The 18677-nt window shown below is 41.4% G+C and overlaps 1 protein-coding gene across 4 annotated transcripts; it reads left to right on the top strand.

The window, feature by feature from the left end:
* The first annotated feature begins 3101 nt into the window (after positions 1-3101).
* Positions 3102-18643, top strand: LOC148369391 (solute carrier family 22 member 6). 4 transcript variants are annotated; one of them, XM_088331384.1, is made up of 9 exons: positions 3102-3596; positions 5686-5783; positions 10137-10291; positions 12125-12293; positions 12380-12482; positions 12553-12680; positions 15421-15632; positions 17885-17993; positions 18061-18643. In XM_088331384.1, the coding sequence occupies exons 1-9, from the start codon at positions 3342-3344 to the stop codon at positions 18323-18325; spliced, it is 1494 nt and encodes a 497-aa protein (XP_088187510.1). In that variant the 5' UTR covers positions 3102-3341; the 3' UTR covers positions 18326-18643. The 4 variants fall into 4 exon arrangements, with proteins under 4 accessions (XP_088187510.1, XP_088187511.1, XP_088187512.1 ...); XM_088331385.1 differs by having other exon boundaries at positions 3103-3578; XM_088331386.1 differs by having other exon boundaries at positions 3396-3578; positions 5690-5783.
* Positions 18644-18677: the final 34 nt, after the last annotated feature.

Genomic DNA, 18677 nt, shown 5'->3' with positions numbered 1-18677 from the left:
TACTTTTTTCCTTTTCTCTGTTTCCTCTTTCTCTCTTCATACCCTTCGCACTTTCTTTTCTTTTCTCTCCTTCTGTCTTTTTATTTGTCTTTGGATTTCTTTCTTCCTCTCCCTTTCTTTTCCCCCTTGCTCACGACTTTTTATCTTTTGTTTCTCACGCTCTCTCCCTCTCTTTCTTTCTTTGTCCCGCCCTCACTCCTTTCCCCTCCCTCTTTCTCTTATTTCTTTATCTCTTTTTCTTTCTCTTTAATCTACTAGTCCAGCCCCCGACAGAATGTTTGTTCTATCGTGTGGCCCCGGAGTTTAAATGAGGTTGACACCCCTGAACAAGATGGAAGGATAGTTTATATGATTTGTGTAATCGATTATTATTCAAATCAATATTGTTCTTTCAAATGAATAGTTTTTTTTTGTACCACTAGGAGGTGCTAATTAATGTAAACTGTGCCTAAACATTTAGCTTCCCAAACTGTGCTTAAACCCCCACTATTGTGTTCTGTATTGGATTATTTTCAGACATTTTTGAGTGGATAATTTTTCCTTTCGGCCAAGTTCAACCCTGTGGCAGACGCAATGAGAATAGTCAGGTTCACTGTCATTATTCGACATCAATTTCGGCCAGACTTCACACACAAGTCCACGAGACTCAAATACAGCAAATATTTCGCTCCAGAGGGAATAAATCCCGATTTGAATTAACATTACAAATAAGTATTATATGAACACAACCAGCAGGTTCAAGAGCGTTCTTTATTCGGGCCCCAGTGTAGTGGATTGCTCTTCCCCCTGAGATTTGATCTGAAACCTCAGTGGAACTGTTTAAATCTAGGCTTAAAACACACTTCTCTTCCATACCATATGAATAACCTATATTTTATGTTGACAATATCTGTGTATTATTTGTTATTGCAACATATGTTGCAGCTTGGTCATCCTGGATGTGGGATTACCTCATGTGCAGTCCCTTCTCAAGGTTTCTCTATTTTCCTTATGCTGAGGTTGAGTTTTTCCTTGCCCTCATGTAGGTTTTAGATCAGGGGATGGTGTAATAAAAGTCCATAGTTTGCAATAATCTGTGGTCTGTGTAGGCCTTTGAGACTCCTTGTGATTAAGGGCTATACAAATAAACAGAACTTAACAGTTTTGACAACATTAAAAACTTATCACTGTGCAATCTTGATCACTAAATGTCACTGTATTATTTCATTTTTTGCTCAACCTTTCACAAGGTATTTGGTTTTGAATGTATCCGTTGCAGCTGATGGCAATCATGACAGCTCCCTCTTGGTGAGACTCAGGTTATGCGAAATAAAAAAAAATGCATTTTTATATGATAGTTCATCCATTTTTGCCTATCATTTAAATGAATATTTTATTCATGATTTTTTTTTACCTCTAGGAGGCATGTTGTTGGAAATTAAGCCCTTCGTTAAAATGAGCTAACGAAAGAAAAATGGACACTGCACCGACAAGTTTAGAGAGGTGATCATTACAGTAATTAGCAGCTACAATTTAAGGTTTAAAACATGTCCTAATTATTTGATGACACACAAGCGTGGTTCCAGTTGGTGGAATTTAACTAGCGTACAAATAAGGCTTGTTTGGTGATGAAAAAAAATCACTGTGTCACATTTTCAGCAAGCCCAAGCCTATTAACGACATTGGTGTCACTTTTTACCCCAGACTCTGTCAGGGGACCGGACCAGATCGGAGGCAGGAAGGATGAACTCAATCGCGTGACGACCAGTTACTTTTATTTAGCAAAATAAAAGTTGTCCAACACTCAGGGACAAAACAAAACAAAAACAGGCTTACAGGCAAACAGGAACTCAGACTAGGAATACCCACAAAACAGGCTTTTACTCAGAACGGGCAAACACAGGATTCCTCAGGTGAAATGAAATGAAAATGAAATGAAATCAAACAGAACAGATTAATGCAGAACAGAAAACACAATGAACCAGCAACCGGCAATCCCCAAAACCCGCCTTTAAGAAGTACACACGCAAATTAGACGATCTGCTACAGCCGGTGCCCAGGGGGCGGGGCCAGCCGGTCGCCACGGCGACCATGCTGGACACGACAGACTCCCCCTGTAAATGTATTTTGTATAAATCGTATCCATCGAGAAAAAAAAAAAAGCCCAGGACCAAAGGTTGAGAAGAGGAGAAAACCGGCACTTCCTTGCCAATTTGCCTTGAGTTTCCAACACCATCCATCCATCCATTATCTGCACCGCTTATCCTCAGTAGGGTCACGGGGGTGCTGGAGCCCATCCCAGCTATCTTTGGGCAGTGGGCAGGAGACAACCTGAACCGGTTGCCAGCCAGTCGCTGGACACACAGAGACAGACAACTCATTTGCTCATTCACAATTAGGGACCATTTGAACCGGCCAATTAACCTGACATGCATGTTTTTGGAATGTGGAGGAAACCGGAGTGCCTGGAGGAAACCCACGCAAGCAACATACAAACTCCACAAGGTTCGATCTCATGACCTCGGAACTGTGCCGCACAAGTGCTAACCACGTCAAATTTAATGCATAAAAAAAGGTAAATATAATTTATTTTTAACTCTTATCCCTTTAAAACAATATCATGACATGTATCAGATCCAGATACTGTATCTGCAGATACTTAAAATCAAACCAATTACCGGTAATCATTTTTTTTTTCTTCTGGCCTGGTCGCTCTGCAACATTTTTTGTACTTAACGGTGTTCTACAGCCATATATTTATACGTTTTTTAAAACTTTAAATGACACTTGGACAGCGGCTTTAGGAAGTTGATTTACATTTGTTAAGATTCCAGGTTTCTTTTTAGACATTACAAAATACAAAAGAAAATCGGAAGTTACTACAAAACTCAAATAATTGAAAAAAGACAAAAATATACACATCAAACTGTTGCAAAAATGATCACACTAATCTGCAATTGTATACATCCCTCCCCTTGTTTATTACCGGAGTTACGTTAACTCCGAGATCAAAGGATTCGTAAGAGTTCCTCAAGAAAACGGACTTTAGCTCAGATAACTCAGAGGGGGCGTGAGGGGGTGCGTCATACATGTCGTCCCAACGTTTTAGCCCGTGCATTGACTGACATTCCCCGGCCCTCTTCCACCCTCGTCTTTAAAAGGCAAAAGGGGGGAGGTCGAGACGAGTCATGCTGAAACTGAAAAAGAAAAGCCGTCAGGTCGCAAGTACACAACACAAATACCCAACGGCGGACATATTGCTCGCTCAGTCAGCATGGCGCAGGACTGTTGAAGTTCAGGACTGTTGAAGTCCAGCGCCACGGGAATTAAACCGAGACGAAATTGAAGAATTGAAGAGCGTCATGTCACCGATACAGCTATCCGTCTTCTGGCGTTTGGCGCTCGCCTTTTTCTTTAACTCGTTCCTGTTCTTCCTCGATATCGTCGTCGCCGCCGTCGTCGAGGCCAACTGCAACCATGGCAACAACACGCGCGATTCCGGCACCGTAGGCGGAAGAACTCAACCAGGAAACCAATCAGAGATTGAGGAATTTTGGGACGGCAGATCTGAATGGCGCACTCGAGGCGGCAATCAAGACGTTAGTGACGCATTCAAAGTTGGTTCAAAAACAGCATTTCACCTTTTTGAAACAACTTAAAGTTTGTATTGTTATTTTAGGCAGATTGTTTGTATTCAAGTTTATTCAATTGCGTTGTTTATAATAGTAAAGCTAAAGACTTTTCTGGCAATCATGTTGCAGGGGAAAGTCAGCATGCCTATAAGGTTCTATGACAGGGATCTCTAACGTGGTGCCTCCTAGGGACAGCTGAGGCGCCCGCGGACCTGTTCGGGAAATAGCTCAAGTGCTGGGTCATTGTGATCTTGGCCTACTTTTTCATTTTTTAGTAGTTGACGAAGTCTACTTAACCGTACTTCCAATAATTTCTCTGGTAATAACATAGTAATAACACGATAAGTTGTTATTTAAGAAATCCATATAAAACTAAGGGCCCATTGCGCAAATTAGTGACAAAAAGTACCTCTTGGCTTGAAAAAGGTTGGAGACCCCTGGTCCATTAAGTAGTTTGGTATCAATCCAATCCAAGGTAATACAGGGAAGTATCAATCGATACCGAACCGTTACAATACTTTCTGCTTGGAAATCTTATCATTGAATAGTTAAACCCGTACCCTTCGAGTTAGTTTATGATTACAATAAAAACAGTAAAAACATAGTCTATTTTTTTTATCTTAATTAAACAACTATGATGCAGCCATGTAAGGCATCTACCGGCCTATCAGCGGCATTAAGGATTCAGTGTCAGTGTCTTGCCCTTCGACATTTAAGTCAGAATTGAACCTGTAATCTCTTAGACCTAAGACAACTGCTCTTCCTCCTGAGCTACCATCAGTACACTGCTATCCCTAAATATTACAGTACAAATTTTAGCAGAAAATATGGAACATTATTGTAGTGTGTGGTATCTCTTTGGAGGATACCTTCGATTGTTGCTGCGTTTGCCCAACACTTGCAGTGGTGGATGTCGAGTCATCTATCTAAAAATGGCAACAGTTCCATGTAAAATTGTAATACAATATTAGAAAAGAAGAGATTGCATAACCAATAGCACTGAGCTGATGTGTACAAATACAACTAGGAATGGCACTTAAAACTCTCACTGCAGATAGAGGAAAGGAGCAACTGCTTATTGATTGACAGCAGTAAAACTGATTAGGAGTTAACAAACAACTCAGCACTCAGCTCGCTTTCTTAGCACGTGTTGTCGTTTGTAAGCCAAAGGTCAGAGACCACGTTAAAGGGGCAGTGTGTATCATTTAACACTACGTGGTGGTTAAAAAATAAATGAAGAAAAAACAATTTTGATTTATATAATAAGCAAAAATACATGAACTATCACATTAATGTGCATTTAAAAATGTAGTTCAAGAAATGTGCACTTATTTTACATTACATGAGCCAAACTTGGAGGGAGCTGACATAATTGTCCGTCATCACACTCATACCCACAAAACGCCAAAATCTTGCGAAAGGCTTCGCAAAAAAATGAGAAGAAAAATAGTGCACTCTGGTCACTTTTGAGTCTCCATAGTTTGGATTCTTCATGGCGCTTTTTGGCAGTTGCACTACATAATACATCCATTCAGTGGGCGGCAGTAGCTCAGGAGGTAGAGCGATCGTTTTAGGATTAAGGGATCCCAGTTCGAATCCCGGCTTGTCCGTGTTACATGCCGAAGTGTCCTTGGGTAAGACACTGAACCCCCAATACCCCCAATAAGCAGGTTAGCGCCTTACATGGCTGCACAGATCACGGCCGCTATTGGGAAATGTGAAGCACAATGTAAAGCGCTTTGGGAAGTCATTGACTTGAAAAGCGCTATATAAATGCAGATCATTTCATTTCATTTCATTTCATTCAGTGGTCAAATAACACACACTGTTCATGGTATGACTGTGAAAATAACAAATAAAGACAAGTAAAAAAATATCAGAAGAAATACATGAAATTACAAATTTATAGTTTACATTTATTGTTTTAGTGTTTCACATTTTTGTCCCCTGATTGCTCACTAAATGAATTTGGGGCAGAAGGTTCAACACACGTTTCTTTCATTGTTCTGTGTTGAAAAACTCTTCATTTAGAAATCTGAGTTTGTTTTCACCGGTTGTTTCTTGTCTGTGTCAGTCAGTATGCAGCTGGACTGTTTGGTTGTCTCACGGCCAAATGTTCTTCATGGTTGGTCTGCTTCTCGGCTCGCTGGTGGGCGGAACTGTGTCTGACAGGTACAGTTATCATGGCAAAAGTACTCACACTGTATTATAGGAAGAAGCGAAGATAAGCGTTAAATGTAAGTGCTGTAACTGCAAAAAATGTCAAAAAGTCATTTTATACTATGAGTAGTCCAGAATCAAATGTTTTTTTGGGCTTTTTTTTGGGCTGAAATAATTACAGTATAATAAGATGTGTTTTAAAGGGACATTGTATTTCATTAAGCACCTCCTAGTGGGAAACAAATCGTTAATAAAAAACACTATTGTCAGGACCAGAACAGCGACAGGACCCACTTGAGTTACGTTTCTCTCAGTTTTATTGGAAGAAAGGAAAGGGTTGCACCCACGATCCGGTGATCGCTGGTCGCGGGAAGCAGGTTGCTCTGAACGTGGAAGTGGGACTCCCGTGGCGAGCGATGGCGGTGTCGGGAACTGAAAAAAAAAAAAAAAAAAACGGGTCAGTAGCCGGGACAGGAGAGCACAAAACGTGGTCGGGATCGGAAACAGGTCGGAAGCCAGGAAACAGACGGGAGCAAAAACAGGTGGTAGTCAGGGTCGAAAAAGCTTGCCTAGAGTACACTGAGGTTCGCAGGTGGACTGACAACAGGTGACAGATAGACATGGGTTTGAATAGGGACAAGGAGCCAATCAGAGTTCAAGGCAGTTGGCGCCAAAGGAGCGGGCACTGGTGCATTACATCAGTAATCATGACAAATATTCAATTAAACATGAAACAAAAGTACATGAACTATCATATGAACGTGCATATTTTTTAAATACTCGTTGGTCAAGGAATTTGTATTCATTGGACACAACAAGAGGCTCGTTTGGATGGCAATGAAATATTTGTCTGCCACCTTGCAGATAAGGGTACTCTCAAAAAGCAAAAACCTTGTAAAAAGCTAAGCAATAGGTCACATAGATCACATAGATTAATGATTCCCAAACATTTGTAGGCTGGCACCCCCTTGGCTCCCCGGTGGATTTCTAGTGATTTCGATGCAATTTTCGATTTTTGTTTCTTAAGTACATTTTCTGTGTTAATTTTGTTTTTGTTAACGCTCAACCATATTTAAATGCTAAACCTAGAGAAAACAGCTTCATCTTCTGGCGAGCTTGGTTTGGGTTGCTTTCTGTTGACTACAGTATATTTTACGTACTTTTCAAATGCACTAGTTGGCACTTCGAGCTCATTAAAATAGTGGTCTGGGGAGTTTTCAAAATAAAACATCACAAAATAACATTCCAATGATTTATTTATTAATTCATTTAGACATGTCTTTACATAACCAAACAAAGTCAATATCTTGTAATCCTTTTTGACATGCCGTGATCATTTTTAAGGTGCTGGTACAAATGACTTGTGTTTCCTCTGGACCTAGCGACTATGCCAAAGCAAATTCTGCAACGGGCTTTTTCTTCTGTTTCACGTCCGCTTCGTCAAAATCAAAATAGGTCCAAACAAGTGATGTACCGCCCTTCTTCGGTGCAAGCTTCGTTTCCTTCTTGTTTGTTGACTCTGGGACTATGTTTACGTATTCCGCCATGACACTCAATGAGCTCACAAAGTGGGTGTGGCATAGTGTGGTGCTTGCAAACTTTGAATCACGTTTATTGGCTCGTGCCTTTATAAAAACTTGCCTCTGATTGGTCCGCACTTTTAAAACTCAAACAGTAACAATTGTGGTAGGCCAAAACTCCATCACTCACCACAAAATCTTGAAAAAAAAACGCAGTGCCTTACGGTTTCACAACCGCACTCCGTCACATCGAGATATCGATCCAATTTCGGTTAATTGTGCAGCCCTAACGTGTTGAATATAAATCGTCAAACAAATGTTTTGACTTCGACTTTGACTTCGGACTGCCGCCCTCCTAGGTTCCTCATCTTCCCCCCCAGATCTTTCCACAACCCCAGGGGGGATGGTACCGCCCACTTTGGGAACCACTGACATAAAGTCTTCATAGTTTGTATTCTTCCTTGTGATTTGTAGTACTGTTTCGGATGACTACACTAGTGGGAACAAAAGTATGTCCCACTGGCCGTGTCAGGCCCCCAAACAGTTATAATCCAGCGTGTGTGACTATTTTAAGAGAAGCATAAGAGAAAAAAAACACCTCTAGTCAAACAATGACCTGTGGTTTTAAATATGTCCACTGGATGTCACCAAAGCCATTTGGTACTCCACCCGCAGGAGCTTTTCATGCTGACTACCATTTAACAAATACTGTAGATCATCTGTGCAAACGGCCACCAAGATTTTTTTTATTTAAAATATGGCCAACATTCGAATATCTGGCAACATTTTTCTTAAATGCTTTTTAAAATCAATTTCATTTATCATGATATCCAATTTCATGCACTAAAACACTTCTGAAGTAAGCCTATTGCGTTGACTTTTTAAATGCAAATGACCAAATTTAGTGCTTAAAAGGGTAGATATTACTTTGCTATTATTCTTAATTAAATGAATCTATTTGTATATTTTGTGAAATGGATAAAATGGTCCTCTTATAAACAAATAGTCAATGAAATACAACTTGTGCAGGTGAACACAAACAAGCCTTCTGTTATCCATTTTCCTCATGTATTGCCAAGGTATCGGATTTAAGCCTATTGGCATTTACAAAAATACATCAATAAGCTATCATTTTTTCCCTCTGTCCCGGCCCCTAAGCATTAATTTTTCAAAGTAATGCGATCTGTGACTCAAAAAGTTTGCCCACCCCTGCACTACACAAAACAGCAACATCTAGGGGTGAAATATTACACAGTGTCTCTTTAAAATTCTAGCAGGTGCATAGAAATACATCTAACTCTTGTTCAGCAATAGCAGGGGTCAGCAACCTTTTCGGTGTGGAGTGCCACTTTCAAATGTCCTTGTAAATCAGTGTGCCACACCAAGATCAATGACTCGCACAACAATTTTTTATATCCAACAGAGCTGTAATTTAACACCAGCTCGGACATACAACATGGATATACATTGAAATCGTATTACTGACCTGTTTATCTAGCACTATTCTTGTTCATTAATAAACTAAAAAATGAATGTGAGCAACGTGTGGAAAGGCCTGTAGCCATCCATGACTTCAACTTTTTACCACAAGAATCAACCATTCTTCAGCAACAATGAACTACAATCAAAAACAAGTTATATGGACAACTACCATACCATTCATCAGTGAAAATATCAACATTTGAAAAAACAGGAGCAAGGCAGAAGGCTACTTGAAAATAAGTGCAACAGAAAAACAGCTGATCTGGTCGCAGATATTAAACTGTTTTCCGCGCTTTGCTATGCAGTAAGCAATGTGATAACTTGCTTCAGTGGTAGTGATTTTAGCAGTGACAAAGGTTTTCAGAGTCTGTGTTTGTTTGGCCGTACCTCGACACAGAGTGTTTTAATGTATCCGTCTTGTCAGACTTATCCTCTAATTCATGTTTATGTTTCGTCTCGTAATGACGTTTAACACTTGATGTGCGGGGTACAACGCTCTTGAGGCATAATGCACAAACAGCACGGTCATTTTTTTAAACAAAGCACCAGTCATTTGTCCACGCTGGCTGAAAAGAACGAGATTTTTTTGCTGGAGGAGCCCTCATGAATTATTCATTTATCGCGCGCCGATGTTTCTGTGGCTGCGTTAAAACACGGATCTTTCCTTCTCTGCGAGGCGCGGCGCAGACATGCACTCACACACGAAGCAGAGGAGGGGCGCTACCGTAAACATGGCGCACAACTGAAAATGTCTAAATTTCAGGTAAAAATACGCTTTAAAAAAAAATCTTTATTATTTGTATTATTTTGCCTTGCGCTCACGTGCCACTGGTTAACACCTCGCGTGTCATAGGTTACCGACCTCTGAGCTATAGTTTGTATTTTAAGATGAACAGTCAATACTTAAAAGTCACATGCAGAACAAATATTGGAGGTAAGACTTTAATACCTTGGGCAATGCTAATATATAGAATTGAATTTCTTTATTGTAATTGATATAATTGTAGTGAACATTTTTTCCAAATGGATAAGACCTGTCACTTCAGGTTGAACATCCGATAAAGACTTTAGAAGAAAAAAAATAAGCTAAAAGAAGATAATGTTACAAAGGCATTATACTGGCCCAAGTTACTATAATAGTGCAATGAAAAGTAGCGCAATAACAGTTATCAGCAATTCCTATTTTTCAATGGAACTGGCAACATCTGTATTTTTGACAGTTGCATGATTCCCTTAGCATGCAAAAACTGTGAAAATATTTCCCCGTTGAAACAAAACAAAAACATGAAAATGACTACGCGTGGTTTCCTGTATCTTTTTTTCACATAGCACTGCACTCTTTTGTTTGTCTTTGTGAATACAGATACGGGAAGCGCCTGGTGCTACTTTTGAGCGTATGCTTGCAGGCTTTGTGCGGCCTGGTGCCCGCCGTCCTCCCCCAACCTTTTCTGTTCCTTGCTGTTCGGTGCCTGACGGGCGTTTGCTGCTGCTGCATCAACAACTGTTCCATCAGTCTTGGTAAAAGTGACAACAGCTACGTACTAGAGGAAAAGCTAGCACCATAAGTGATGTAAAATTTTGCTCCTTAAAATAGAATTTGATGCTATTGTGATAGAGTTCAAAACAGGTTGAATGTAGTGCAATGACGGACCACTAAAATCAAGCTGATTTACTTTATGGAGTCAATGGTGCGTCAGCCCCACAGTTCAGAGGTCCAGGGTTTAAATCCAGCTACCGGCCTCCCTGTGTGGAATAGAATAGAATAAAATAGAGTAGAATGTATTTTTATTGTCATTCTTTGTAACCATGCACACAGAACGAAATGTCGATACACCTGACCTGTACAGTGAAACTGTAGCGAGCCGATGTAGCCGCAGCCAAACAGGGCGCCGCATTTTTAGACCCAACTGCTGTGTTGGGAGTCATTAGGTGACCAAACCCCCCAATTCCAACCCTTAATGCCAAGCGCCAAGCAGGGAGGCAATGAGTACCAATGTTGTAAGTCTTAGGTATGACCTGGCCGAGGCCTGAACCAGCGACCTTCCAGTCTCGGAGCGGGCGCCCTACCATCTAAGCTACCGAGCTGGAGTTTGCATGTTCTCTCTGTGGCTGGGTGAGTTTCCTCCGGGCACTCCGGTTTCCTCCCACATTCCAAAAGCCATGCATGGCAGGTTAATTTGGGACTTTAAATCATCCCTAGGTATGAGTGAGTGTATGAATGTCTCCGTGATCCCTGCAACTGACTGGCAACCATCAGGGTTTCCCTGCCCACTGCCCAAAGACATTTGGGATGGGCTCCAGTATTCGCGTGACCCTAGTGAGGATAAGCGGTGTAGGAAGTGGATGATTTACTTTGTGCCAATCTGTTCTTGTACTTAGTCCTCACCTGTATAATCAGTGTTATCTGTGTTAATCCCTGCGTTTTCTGCTGCGCTCATGCTCAATAGCGTCGCAGGGGGTGCTGGAGTCCATTTTAGCTGTCCTCGGGCAGTGGGAATGGGACACCCTGAATTGGTCGCTGGACAGTTGCAGCTTATCTGTGTTGTAAATGACATCATTGCACACAGGCAAAGTTACTTGTCTGCTCTAGTAGACACTTGCCATGGTACGAGTGATTACTGAAAATGGCACTTGTGCTACCTGTACTATTAGTGACATAAAAAATTACAATAACTGCCCACGTTGTGCAGTTTTTCCCACCTGACAGTTTTTTTTTTTTTTTTGCTAGCTCATAGTTACTGTACTCAGTTTGTTGAAATAGGATATATGATAATGGAGCGCCTTACATTGAGCATATCTTAAATTTAGAAGTGGGCACTCCGGTCCTCAAGGGCCGCATGTCCTGCATGATTTTGGAGGTTTCCTTTCCCCAAGTCGAGTGATACCAAATATCAGCAACGATCCTGGTGATTAGAATCACCTATATTGGAGCAGAAATAAACGACAAAATCATGCAGGACATGAAGCCTGAGAGGACAGGTTACATTATATTAGCTTACCACTAGATGTCACTAAATAGTCTAAAGTTGATATGTACTTTAATGCACAGTTCCGTACTGCGTGATTAGTTTAGCGTCTGTTATACCTGATTTGAACACTTATAACTTAAAAATAGACGTATGGTATTATAGGAGGTCTCCAGAAAATGTACATTTGGTATATTAGCTCTTTAAACCAGCGACGAGAGAGGTTTTTGAAAATCGATACAGCAAACCCCAAACAAAGTCAAATGTATTTGATGTATTTTCCTTCTTAGCATTTTTCCCGTTCTATTTCCAACATTAGTGGTTTCATAATGATACTCTGGCTTCTCATACAGTAAATGCTAAATTCTATGCTTTGACATTACAGCTGTGGAGTGGACCTCGCCATCCTCTCGCCTTTGGCCCCCGGCCCTTTTGGGCTTTTGCTTCAGTCTTGGGACAATGGTTGGAGCTCTCCTAGCTGGGCTTAGTCCCACCTGGACACAGCTTCACTTGTCTCTCGCTGTCCCTCAGTTTATCTGCCTGCCATTGTACCGGTGTGTACTCAACTGGAAATGTGTCTTTCTGTCCTACCGTTTCATTGTTTGTCCTTCTCAGGTGATTTTTTTCTGTGTCTGTACAGTTCACTTCCAGAGTCTCCTAGCTGGTTGCTGTTAATGGGGAGGACGGATGTTCTGCGCCGCTACGGTAGCGAGAATGCGGCAGACAAGCAGTGTGTGGACATGGTACACGCAGACATAAAGACTGAAACATACCAACCTGCTGTTTGAATAATCTACTTGTATTTATATGTAGCTTCTGGGCTCAAACACACTAGATAGGCAGAAAGCCACAGATGTTCCGAAAACCCAATCGCTGAGTGACTTCCTCTACTTCAAACACCCAACGGTCCTGCTGCGTCTGTCCATAATGAGCTATCTGGGGTAATATATCTTTTATCAATATCCATTTATTGAGTTTTTTTCTTGGGCTTGGTGTAATTCTGCAAGGCAGTAGTCAAGTCGTGAGTGATAACACAGTAGGCATCCACAAACAAGTGATGCCTTTTCCACCACAAGAACAGGGGATTGCCCATACATTATATAAAACGGCCACAAAATACATAAACTGGAGACTGGTATGCTGTGTAGATTGATATATCTGGTCTGTAACAATACACTCAATGCGGGGAAAGCAACACATCTAGATCATAACCCATATATATTTTTTTAAATATTTAATCCAACGTAAATTATTTCAAGATCATTGCAGGACAGGAAATATCATAGTTTATCCCGTTTTTTATTCAGAAATGAAAAAGAACAATGACAAATTTCCAGCCTTTAATTTCCATCCATCCATTATCTGGACCGCTTATCCTCAGTAGGGTCGCGGGGGTGCTGGAGCACATCCCAGCTATCTTTGGGCAGTGGGCAGGGGACACCCTGAACTTGTTGCCAGCTAGTCGCAGGGCACACAGAGACAGACAACTCACTCGCTCATTCACACCAAGGGACAATTTGGACATCCATGTTTTTGGAATGCCCAGAGAAAACCCATGCAAGCACAGGGAGAACATGCAAACTCCGCACAGGAAGGCTGGTAGCTAGTTTTTTTCCCATTAACTCAGAACTGTGCTGCGGACGCGCTAACCACTCAGCCGTGCCGCCCAGCCGCGAATAATTCATTTTAAAAACTAACGATGAGGGTAAAAATGAAATAATATCGGCGAAAACCCGAAAATTGGCCAGATATTTTAAAAGTGCGCCTTATATACCACAAAATACGGTGGATAGCATTGGAAATGGACACAGCATTTATAATGTATGTGTGCGTTACTACTCGAGTATTTAAGCAATGAATGACCAATAGATAATTCATTGACTCAAATTGCAATACATTGTACGGAATGGGATGCAAACCCAGGTCTTGGCGTTGAGCACGCCGACACTTTCCCACTAGACCCCCAATAGTACAACTGACATGTGTAAAGGCATTAGCGATAATCTTATTATCACACTTTTTTTACTGCCAGAAACGCCGATTTGCATATTGCATCGAGATGGCTCAAACACTCTCTATTTCTTTACCTTTGTGTCAATAACGTTGCCAAAAACAGGAAACAAAGTATTTCAACCAAATACTATACAAGCTCTTTTACATACAGTACGGATACAGTACATATCAAACCGCAATGGTATTGACGCTCACGTGAAGTGAAGAAACTGTTTAACCTATCAGAACACACTATGCAAGTCAGTGTTTGACACTGTGAGTAAGAAAAAAATTGCTTTTTCATATGTCATCTGTACCACTGGTGGTCTTGTGATGATACGTCAGCGCCCTCACGGTCGCAATCCAGGTTGGATTCCCATTGCAATCCGCGGATTATCGGCTGGTTAATTATTACACTTTCATATGCCGTAAGTGTGTGAGGAGTTCAACGGTTATACACAAATAGACACATTAGCTCTTACTCAGGTTCGTGCACCTTATAACCCAGTGCACCTTAACTATTAAGTTAACCTCAGGAAGCTGTCAATTAGACACTCTGTTATTACCTAAATTTCATGTCGATGATGTGTGTATAGTCAAGTCAAGTCACGTTTATTTATATAGCTCTTACTCACAAAAATGTCTCAAAGGACTATACAGGATTACAATCACACAATTACCTGATCTTAAACCAACATGCGGGCAAGGAACAACTCAAAACCTCAGCGTGAGGAAAAAGAGAAACCTTGAGAAAGGACCTCACAAGTGGTAATCCCCCTTCCAGGATGACCAGGGTGAATCACAATTAGCATTACTATACACAAGCATAGTGAACACTTGGTAACTTGTTGAAAATTTGTCTGGAAAGTGCATGACAGCAGCGATGCCCCCAGCCTTTAAGCTAGTCCAGAAAGTCTATGACGGCCACGACGCAGTTTTCCATCTCTGCCAGCTGGTCCATGCAGGCGTTCACATGATTCAGGTCAAACGCTGGTCCGCTGAGTCATCTCCAAATCGTTCTTCTCCTTCGTATCAATACCAGGCAGGCAGTCGGAAAAAGACAGGACAATACAGAATATGAGGTGGGCATCAATCATAAAATTGTTGGTTGATGCCCTTACAACATCCATTGCAGCTTGGACATCCTGGAATGGCAATTATTTTATGTACTGCCCTTTCTCAAGGTTTCATTTCCTCATGCTGAGGTTTTTGAGTTTTTCCTTTACCTAAGGCATATTTTAGATCAGGGGATGGTGTAATAATAGTCTGTGCAGCCCTTCGAGACTCCTTGTGATTAAGGGCTATACAAATATACATGACTTAACTAAGTATGAAAAATATATGACAGACGACAATTTTTGGAGGTGTGCCTTTTAGTAAAGGAAATTCCTTATTTGTTTTGAAGTGCAAAACTAGAACTGTGGGGGGATGTATGATTTTTTAAAAATTCATCAGTAACTTAGTACTTTTTGCAACAGGGCTTATGAGTTATGGTTTATTGTCCTTTCAATAGGAAAATCACTCATAAAATATGACTTTGTGTGAAGAACAAATCTGTTTTGGTCTTTTGTCGCGAAGTTGTGTAAAAGCTGCATTCTGTGCTTTTGTGTTTCTGCTCTGAGTCTTATGCTGCAGATCTCTTATCATCCTGTGCAGAGTAATATTTTCATGTGTGCTGTGTTTGGTCAGTGCTGCGACTGCGCTGACATACTACGGCATCTGTTTGAACATCGGTTCCTTCGGCGTGAACGTCTTCTGGGCTCAGTTCTTCTCCGGGGTGTCAGAGTCTCCTTGTCTGATCATCCCGCTGATCCGCCTCGACCGGCGTCCCTTCAGCATGCTGACCTTGTTCCTGAGCGGTACTGCTTGCTGCTTGTCTTTGCTGCTCTCAAGATACCAATGTGAGCCATTGATTCACGGTGTATTAGTCATTTGCAAAGTGCAGGGGGGTTAGCAAAAGACGGCTCTGGAGCCACAGGCCACTCTTTGTTTGATAATGAAAAATTTGATTTTTGAAGAAGAAAAAACATCACAAAAATATTTATATTTTCCAATCATTTGTCTCATCTCTCATCTCATTAGCTGCACCGCTTATCCTCAGTAGGGTCGCGGGGGTGCTGGAGCCCATCCCAGCAATCATCGGGCAGTGTTTTTTGGTATATATATATATATATATATATATATATATATATATATATATATATAAAAACATGCATGGCAGGTTAATTGGTAACTCCAAATTGTCCCTAGATATAAGTAAGCGGATGAATGGTTGTCCGTCTCTAAGTGCCCTGCGCAGAATTTATAAATGAATACAGATGACTGGGGGCAGCACGGCGGCGCAGTGGTTAGCGCGTGTGTGGCACAGTTCTGGGGTCATGAGATCGAACCTTCCCGTGTGGAGTTTGCATGTTCTCCCCGTGCTTGCATGGGTTTCCTCCGGGCACTCAGTTTTCCTCCCACATTCCAAAAATATACATGTTAGGTTAATTGGCCGGTCCAAATTGTCCCTAGGTGTGAATGAGCGAGTGAGTTGTCTGTCTCTATGTGCCCTGCAACTGGCTGGCAACCTGTTGAGGGTGTCCCCTGCCCACTGCCCGAAGATCGCTAGGATGGGCTCCAGCACCCCCACGGCCCTACTGAGGATAAGCGGTGCAGATAATGGATGGATGATAACAATAACATCAGTAACAACTCCTGTGTGGGTTCAAATCCAGCTACCGGACTTACTGTGCGGAGTTTGTATGTTCTCCCCGTGCTTGCGTTGGTTTCTTCCGGGCACTCCGGTTTCCTCCCACATTCCAAAGACATGCGTTTCAGGTGGATTGGCCGGTCTAAATTGTCCCTAGGTGTGAATGAGCCAGCGAGTTGTCTGTCCCTGTGTGCCCTGTGATTGGCTGGCAACCAGTTCAGGGTGTCCCCTGCCCACTGCCCGATGATTGCTGGGATGGGCTCCAGCACCCCCGCGACCCTACTGAGGATAAGCGGTGAAGCTGATGAGATGAGATGTATACCAATTAACCTGCCGTGCATGTTTTTTGTCTTTACGTATGTTATCAATTATTTTGATAGAACAGGGGTGGGCAAGCTCCTGCCAGTCAGGCTTCTGTATGCATGCAGCCTGCTTATTGTTAGAAATATGTTGATAATATGTATAAAAGTTTAAAAAAGGGATCACTAATAAAAGTGTTGCTTTAGTTGCCACTCTTATCCTCAGTGTCTCCAAAATGAACCTACATTTCTTTTTTGCCAAGTATTTTAAGATCCCCAAAAAATGTTTGTCACATTTATTTGAATAGCCCTTAATCACAAAAAAACATATCTCATTTAGTCTTATTAAATTGAGTTTTTTCAATGCAAAAAGGGATGTATTTTGCATTAATTCTGGTATTTCAAAAACAGTTTTATGAAGTGCTCCATTGAGACAAGAAAAAGATCATTGATGTCTTCCTGCATATTTATTCATAAACGCATATCATCACTGCCATTCTAAAATATATGTTTTTTTTATTTTTTGCATGAATTGAGTGTTTACGATGCGGTAATAAATGCTTAGAATTGGATAGCAGCGAGGAAATGAGAAATTGGATAGGCACTGTTATCTTTCTCATGTATTGCCTGAGTATCAGCTCAAAACTGTATCAGTAGATACAAAACATAAAATATATCACTTTTTCCTCCTGGCCCAGTCTTTTAGACAATTTCTTTCAACCCAATGCACCCAGCCACTCAAAAAGATTGCCTGTCCCTGTCTTCGAAGACTTCCTCCACTATACTCAACTGTCTTGCTGCGTCTCTCCATAACGAGCTATTTGGGGTAATACACCCTTTATCAACATCCATTTATGGAGTTCAGCGTTTGTGTATCTGTGTAGCCAATCAATCAATTATATATGTTTTCAATAGGTGCCTTTTTGAGGGAAAAGGTTTTTGTGGTTGAATCAGTCTCGCTATACAACTAATAAGATTAGTATCATCCACCACACAGTAATGATATAGGCTGAAAATGAAAATCAGACTGGCTGCACTTCACACTAGTTAGTACCAAGTTGTAGCGTGCAGCTTTAAAAGGTTGGTGACCCCTGGTGCATATTATTTATTACACTAGTTTCAAGATCAATGGTGGAATTATGATCAAATGTCTTCTCTGTAGGTGATGCAATTCTCGTGATGAGTTTGGCACTGCTGGGCAAATTATGCATCCTGACCACAATCTTCATCCTGGCTTTGTACAGCATTGAGCTTTTCCCCACAGTGGTCAGGTGACTGATGACACGGATGACAAGTAGTTGCAAGTCCATTTTAATTCAGTTTTTTCTCTATCTGCAGACAGCGTTGCGTGTCACTGGTCAACTTGAGTTTTCGGCTAGGGTGTCTGGTTAGCACTCTGTTCCCCAAAGACCCCAAAGGAAACATCTCACTGGCCGCCATGCTCATATACAGCAGCGGGCCAATCATTGGCTGCGGGTTGTGTCTCTTGCTTCCAGAAACTAGCAACAACCCGCTTCCCGACTCTGTGGAGGACTGTGTCAGGCCGCCTCAAAGGATCTGGTGCGGGTCACCGCAGCACCAGCCTGTGGCACAGGCCATCTAAACATGACCCCTTTACATAAAAAGCAGTATCTTTGCAGAGGGGAAAAAAATAATCATTTCCCACCAACTCTTCACTTCTCTTAATAAGCACAATCTTTGTCATAGACAACTGACTCACTCATTCAGCTCATGTTATTTGCTTAGGAATGAGTTGCTATCCACTCGTTTTGTCCTGTAACAATGTCACTATATTGAAAACACTATCCTCTTTTTGCTGATGCATGTCAGGCAAGCAGAGAAAATCTTCCAGTAATAAATTGTCATAAAAATAAAACCAGAGTGAAGGCAAGTGCACAACAGCTGCAGCAGCATAAAGCAACCTCGTTTCCTGAGCCACTTGTATTTTTTTGGAT

This window comes from Urocampus carinirostris, chromosome 3 (genome assembly GCF_059441175.1).
Source record: "Urocampus carinirostris isolate Australia breed hairy pipefish chromosome 3, RoL_Ucar_1.0, whole genome shotgun sequence".
In the NCBI taxonomy this organism is placed as follows: domain Eukaryota; kingdom Metazoa; phylum Chordata; class Actinopteri; order Syngnathiformes; family Syngnathidae; genus Urocampus; species Urocampus carinirostris.
The sequence above is the reverse complement of the archived record's forward strand: the minus strand, read 5'-3'. Positions and strand labels throughout refer to the sequence as shown.